The sequence below is a fragment of the Colobus angolensis genome, unplaced genomic scaffold, assembly GCF_000951035.1.
Source record: "Colobus angolensis palliatus isolate OR3802 unplaced genomic scaffold, Cang.pa_1.0 Scaffold305, whole genome shotgun sequence".
NCBI lineage: Eukaryota > Metazoa > Chordata > Mammalia > Primates > Cercopithecidae > Colobus > Colobus angolensis.
Genome location: NW_012116322.1, coordinates 1,603,477 through 1,610,454, shown reverse-complemented (window position 1 = coordinate 1,610,454; position 6,978 = coordinate 1,603,477). Strand labels below are relative to the sequence as shown.

Genomic DNA, 6,978 nt, shown 5'->3' with positions numbered 1-6,978 from the left:
TAGCTGGGCATGGTGGCATGCATCTGTAATCCCAGCTACTTGGGAGGCTGAGGCAGGAGAATCGCTTGAACCTGGGAGGCAGAGGTTGCAGTAAGTGGAGATCACGCCACTGCACTCCAGCCTGGCGACAGAGTGAGACTGTCTCAAAATAAATAAACAAACAAACAAACCAATCCCCAAAACAGCATTTATGGACAAAACTGTAAGTCACAGCTGGGAACTTTGAAACCAACACACACATAGAGACAGCACTCTAGGGCCACATGCTCGGTGGAGAGGCAGCTGGTCAGCTTCCAAGCCTTTTCTGAAAGCAGGCAGCCTGGACTAGCGATGCGGAAGGAGGGTATCAGAGAGGGACCGATAGACCCTGAAGGAAGCCCAGCAAGGGGCGATCACAGGGACCTCTCACCTTGTCCACGTGGATGTAGTAGAAGTGGTCTTTGTGGTAGATGGCCTTGAACATGCGCTGCAACTGCCGAGAGGCACGGCCGTGGACCACCAGGACAAAGGCGATTCTGACCGGGTTGGCCGGCATGTACTCTACAGAGTCCTCATCCCACTGCACGTTCTTGTTGGCTTTACCTAGGGAAAATCCAAGAGACCAGAGAGGAGAAAGTGAGGCTCTGTTATCCTTTGCAGGGGCAAGAAGTTTCTCTGGTGCTTCTTTTGGGGCCTATTTTAGGGGCACGGTTATCAAATTGAGCCCTAAAACATAATTCAATGCCACTAAGCACATCTTAGATTCTCACACTGGCAGGCACAAAAGGGGTTAGGGGACCCTGGGGTTGTTATGACATAGCTTTTTAAAGCTCCATCCTGAGGAGCTTAAAAAGGCTGGAAGCGACACATGGACACATATTAAGCTACTGAACAAGGCAGGAGGAGGTGAGAGCTGTAAGAGATTTATCTCTGAATCACAGAGGAAGAAGCAGTTAATTTCGAGTTAGTGAATGTAAGATACATGTATTGTTTTTGCCTGTCCAGAATTCATTCTCCCTTCTTCTAACAGCATCCAATATATTGCTTGTTTTAATGGTGGTAAGAACAGATAGCATGAAATCTACCCTGTTAACAAATGTTTAAATGTACACTACCGTACTGCTGCCTATTAGTACAATGTTGTACAGCAGGATCTTTAAATTTACTCATCTTGCATAACTGAAGCTTCATCATCCAATACCTTTTGCGGCATCATCATCTTCTCTATTCTCAGTCCATATGGGTGGGGAAGACCTAACTGCATTGCCTATTTCCAGGGTGGACCTATAGCTTAGGCCTGGCCAATGGGAACGCTGACTCTCCATAGCCACAGTATTATTTAGAGATGAACATATGTCTCAACCAAGTTAATTAACCAGCAAGACAGAATGTAGATGTTTGTTAGAACTACTACATAAGAGAGGTTGTCTCTTTTTTTTTTTTTTTTTTGAGACAGAGTCTTGCTCTGTTACCCAGGCTGCAGTGCAGTGGTGCGATCTCGGCTCATTGCAACCTCCACCTCTCAGGTTCAAGCGATTTTCCTGCCTGAGCCTCCTGAGTAGCTGGGATTACAGGCACGTAACACCATGCCTAGCTATTTTTTGTATTTTTACTAGAGATGGGGTTTCATCATGTTGGCCAGGCTGGTCTCGAACTCCTGATCTCAGGTGATCTGCCCACCTTGGCCTCCCAAAGTGCTGGGATTACAGACGTGAGCCACTGTGCCGGTGAAAGGTTCTTTCTCTGTTACACAGGAGACTAGAAGATTCTATGAGCCTTTCTGTTCCCACAGGGAGACAGGTTGCCTGAGAAGAAAACTAATGTGGTGTATGTTGCCAAGTGGGGATGAGGGTCCAGGTGCCTGTGGCCTGCCTTAAGCTCCTGCAATAGTAAGCCTACAGATCACCCACTGTCATCTATCATGTTCTTTTAAATGCAATCCTATACCACATCCACTTGGATAAATAGTCCCAGACATCTTTTATTGCAAAAATCAGCCCTAAAGACTCCTCTCTTTCTTTCCCTTGCTTCAGATAAAAAGAGCTTCCTAGTTGAGTTTATTACAATCTCAACTAGAAATCTCCTAGCTTTCCTCAGCCTGATTTCGCTTGGGTCCAACCCAATTTCTTACGAGTTCTGGGTTTATGGGACCCAGGACATTGTCAGGGTAGTAGCAGCAAGTGTCCCAGCATCTAAACCCAGAGAACTGAGATGGAGACGCGGGGCTGGGGGATTAGGATATGGGGAGTCTAAGCTGTCATCAGAAGGCTGAATGGCTGCTGAACGAACGAAGCTCTTTCTATGTAGTTCCAGGAGACAGGACGAGATTGACGTAGATAATGTCCAAATCACACTACACAGCCTCTACGGCTGGTGTGATCTAACTACTCAGATCTCTCTGCCCTTGATTGGTGGGTCTCACATTCCATCTTGTCCTCTGGCCTTTCTCTTCCTTGAACAAGCTCATTTCTGCCTCAGGACCTTCTCCCTGGCTTCCTGTGACCTGGAATACCCTCTCCCCAGATCTCTGCATGACTGCATCTTCTTGTCATTAGTTCACAGTCCAAAAAAGGGATTCACCACCACCTCTTTTATTCTTTCACCTCACCCGATTTCAAATTTCTGCATAGCAGGTAACACTGTCTGCAATTGTTTATCTGTTTACTTGCTTATTATCTGAACACACCACTAGAACATTAGCTCCAAGAGATGAGGGGCTATTTTGGCCTTGTTTACCACAGAATCTGCAACACTTACTTGAACAGTATCTGACACACATCTGGTTCTGGGTGAAACAAAAGTTACAGGAAAGCACATTTGGGATCAGTAAAATCACAATACCTTTTATTGAGCATTGACCAGCCCTTGACATTCATTAGATAATTTAATCCTTGTAATGATCTTACAAAGTAATGCTATTATCCCCGCTTTCCAAATGAGGAAACCACAGCTTAGAAGAGGCCAAGGGATTGGCTCAAGGTCACACTGCTTTAATTAGTTAAGCTGAGATTCAAACACAAGTCTGATTCCAAAGATCATGCCCTGAACCACTAATATACACCATATGACCATACCTAGAGTTTGGAAGGAAAAGTTTCTAACAATTGCTTTTAGTTGCTTGTTGCTAACCAAATACTTCGTAAGTTACTTATTGTAGGCAGGTAGGCATGCACTTAAGGACTAACAGGTATTCCAGTATTTCTGTATTAGATGAGATGCTGATTCTAGGTGATTAATAAGGCTGTATCTTTTCATCCATCCATCTATCCCTCCACCCATTCATTCCTTTATCCATCCCTCCATCCACCCATTCATTCATCCATTTATTCATTGATGGAAATCCAACCACTCATCCATTCACCCACCATTCCATCCATTCATCCAAATCCAACCACTTATCTGTCCATCCATCTATCCACCCATTCATCCATCCCTCCACCCATCCACCCATTCATTCATCCATTTATTCATCCATCGAAATCTAACCACTCATCCATCCATCCACCATTCCACCCATTCATCCATTTTTTCATCCATCCAAATCCAACCACTTATCTGTCCATCTATCCACCCATTCATCCATCCCTCCACCCATCCACCTATTCATTCATCCATTTTTTCATCCATCCAAATCCAACCACTCATCCCTTCATCCATTTATTCATCCATCCAAATCCAACCACTTATCTGTCTATCCATCCCTCCACCCATCCACCCATTCATTTATGCATTTATTCATCCATCTAAATCTAACCATTCATCCTTTGCTCCACCGATCCATCCATCCACCCATTTATTCATCCATCATAATCTAGCTACTCATCTGTCCACTCATCCATATCTAACCATTCATCTATCCAAGCATACAGCAAACCCTCCAACTATGCAACCAGCAAAGCCTCCAAGAGCTTATCATCCCAAACACCATCCATCCACTTAAGGTGTATGGGGCCTTTGAGATTAACCCTTGCTCTTCCCTGTAGCCATGAACATCTTTTGCCATAGTTTTTGAATGAGCAAATTAATGAATGTGTTCTGAAGAACAGTGGCTGCTCTGATCCAGAGGAGCTGGTGTTTCTTAAGTGCCTCCTACACATTCACTGTTATTTGACCCTGTGAAGAATACATTATCATCCTCTGAGGCTCAGAGAGGTCAGTATGTTTCCCAGGTCACACAGTGAGTGAGGACAGAGGTGGGGGGGGGGAAGCTGAGTGTTGCGGAGTCCAAAGCCAGCCCTGATACTTCCACTTGCTCTCTGCAGAAGTGGAGATTTGGGATATAGAGGATAGGTGTAAGGATATGCTGGTCTTTAAAAAGGGCTTGGATGTTGAAGCTGAGGACTTTTGCAACTTCTCTTTAGGGTTCTAAAAGGCAGAACTGATTTACAGACAGACAGACACAGACATGGATGCTTTTCTTTTGGAGAAAGGGAGGAGTCCTGTGAAATCAAAGACAAATCACTCCAGCAAGAGAGCTCCATTGGCTCAAATATAAAGTCATCTTTGGGTCAGACAGTTAGTCTGGGGAGCTGCAAAGAGAACGGGGAACAAAAAATCCAGAGCTCTTCTGAGTACAGCTATTCTGGGGAAGGGGTGGGTGGGAAGGAACAAAAATATCTAAAGAAAGGAGACATGCAGAGAAGGAGAAATGGAGATGGGGATGGGGGGCAGACGGGGAAGAGAGCGAGTCAGGAGAAAGATCAACCATTTACTGAGTGCCTACTATGTGTTAAGCAATTTCTGTGCATGATTTTATTCACTTCTATCAAAACTGCTATGAAAACAGAGTTATTCTCTTTCTACTGTAGGCACGAGGAAGCTGAGGCTTGGAGAGGTCCCAGTTATAAAGTAGCTGAGCTGGGAATGGAGAGAGTCGGTGATCCCAGAGCCCTGTCATGGTCACCATGCTCAATGAAACTGTCCTCATTTCAAAAAGAGGAAAATCCATCCCTAGAGGAAATGTGTCAGCTTTCAGCTGCAGGACAGATAACAATGACACGTGGTCAGAGCTATGTGGGTCTTTATGAACATGGAACTCTTTGAAAGACCAAAACCCAAATAGTGTCCAGCTCAAAAAAAAGAAAAACAAATTTAACAATGTAATCAGATCCCCATGGCACAAAACAGAAAATAAGTGGAAAAATCAGAGTGATTAGAGGCAGCAGGAGAAGCTGACTTCAGACGAATGTTAACAAGCCAGGTTTATTGGGAGAGAATAGCAAGTATATTTTTGCAGTGCAGGTGTGCAGGGTGAGGATGGGGGGTCCTGGAGAGCTCCCCCAGTAGATAGCTGTGCTGTGTTAGTTCTGTTACTCAAACTCCCTACTTCTTAGCAGCATTGTGGGTCAAACAAGGACTATATAATCCTTGGGCTCTAAAGACATAGCAGAGATGAAGGTGCTTTGCAAGGGTCAAAATGCTGTTCCAATGTTGTGGTGTTGGCAAAGATCACGTTAGCGGTGTCCTGCGATAATGATTTGGGAGCAGAAAGCAAGGTGCAGGGGTTTAGAACATGACCTGTGGTCAGGCAGATGTGAATGGCCTTGGACTTGCTATGTAATCTCTCCAAACTTTAGTATTCTCATCTGTAAAATGGGTATGTATAATCACAGAACACCTCACATGGACATTCACATCCAGGAGAGAGCACAGTGCCTGCCATCTAGTAAATGCTCAATAAATTATACTGTCATAGCCATCATTTCTTTGTGGCTGCTCATCCACGATGACCAGGATTTAACCAACAGGCCCAGCTCCAGAGCTCTACCTCAAGGCTGCACTGGCTCCCAGGGCTATGTGTACTCTAGAGCCTGCTGCTTGCAAATAAACATCTACAACCGGAATTTCCCTCTGTAGCGTCTGCCCAGACCACAATTAATAACAAATGTGAAGGAGCTGCTTGACTGGAATAGTTATTCTACCAACAAAGCCCTCGATTCTATTTATACTCTGAAAGGGCTACTTCCGGCTGCTGCAAGGGGCACTTTCTGACTTGCTTCCAACTAAGAGGGTTGGTTGGGTCTTGGGAACTTAGAGACATGGAAACAAGGTTATATACAAATGGGGCTTGGGTTAGGAAGCTCCCAGCTGGAGCCCAGCTTCTATGCTGCCTGGGAAGGTGTGACTGGGATTCAGAGATGGGGTTTAGAATGTAACCTTGCACTGTGTAGACTTAGGAAAGACACTGGCCCTCTCTGATTGTCAGTTCTTCGTTTATAAAGTGGGAAGAGCAGTCTATCTCTGACCCGCTGGGTTCCAGGGTGATTCATGATCACAGATGGAGAAACACTTCACAGCAGCAGCGTGCATTGCAGGGGAGTGGGATTAGTCTTACTGGGGGAGAAAGCCTGCACGCTCAAGGTTTTTCCTAGTGGGAAATTTCAAAAGAGGTTTTCTGGTGATTAAACTTGAGAGCTGCCTGGTGCCCAGAAAGAATCCCCTGTTCTCAATGGGCTTAGAAAAGGTGGTGGGGTGTGGTGACAAGAGTACTGGATAAAGAGCAATGAGGTAGGTTCAAATTCCTGCTTCTGCTATGAACCAGTCATGGGGGCCTGGGCAAGTCAATTTCTTTCCTTGGTCCTGTAGACTCTCATAGACTAGTAACACTGTCAGATGCATGTGAAATACTCATTATGCTGGGCAGGGTGGCTTGTGTCTGTAATCCCAGCTACCCTGGAGGCTGAGGCAGGAAGACTGCTTGAGCCCAGGAGTTCGAGGCTGCAGTGAGCTACGAAGGTGTCACTGTACTCTGGCCTGGGTGACAGAGTGAGACCCTGTCTCTAAAAGTAAATAAATCAAAAATAAACACTTATTATGGCCTAAGCACTATCCAAATGTGATCTCATTACTTAACTGTCCCAAGGTCTCAGGAGGCAGGTGCCACGTTAGGAGTTAGCATGAGAATGGAGACTACCACTTGGGTCTGCCAGACTCCAAAATCCGTATTTTACCAAATGAGGGAGATGAAATTTCTGGATATTTCTGGAAATTTCTGAATTG

The 6,978-nt window shown here is 45.1% G+C and overlaps 1 protein-coding gene across 1 annotated transcript in view; it reads right to left on the bottom strand.

Annotated features, from left to right (window-relative positions):
• The window catches only part of XYLT1 (xylosyltransferase I), a 182,661-nt gene that overhangs the window by 100,112 nt on the left and 75,571 nt on the right, over positions 1–6,978 (bottom strand). The window contains exon 5 of the mRNA XM_011950301.1: positions 410–582. Coding sequence (XP_011805691.1) covers positions 410–582 — 173 coding nt within the window. The remainder of the gene's footprint in view (positions 1–409; positions 583–6,978) is intronic.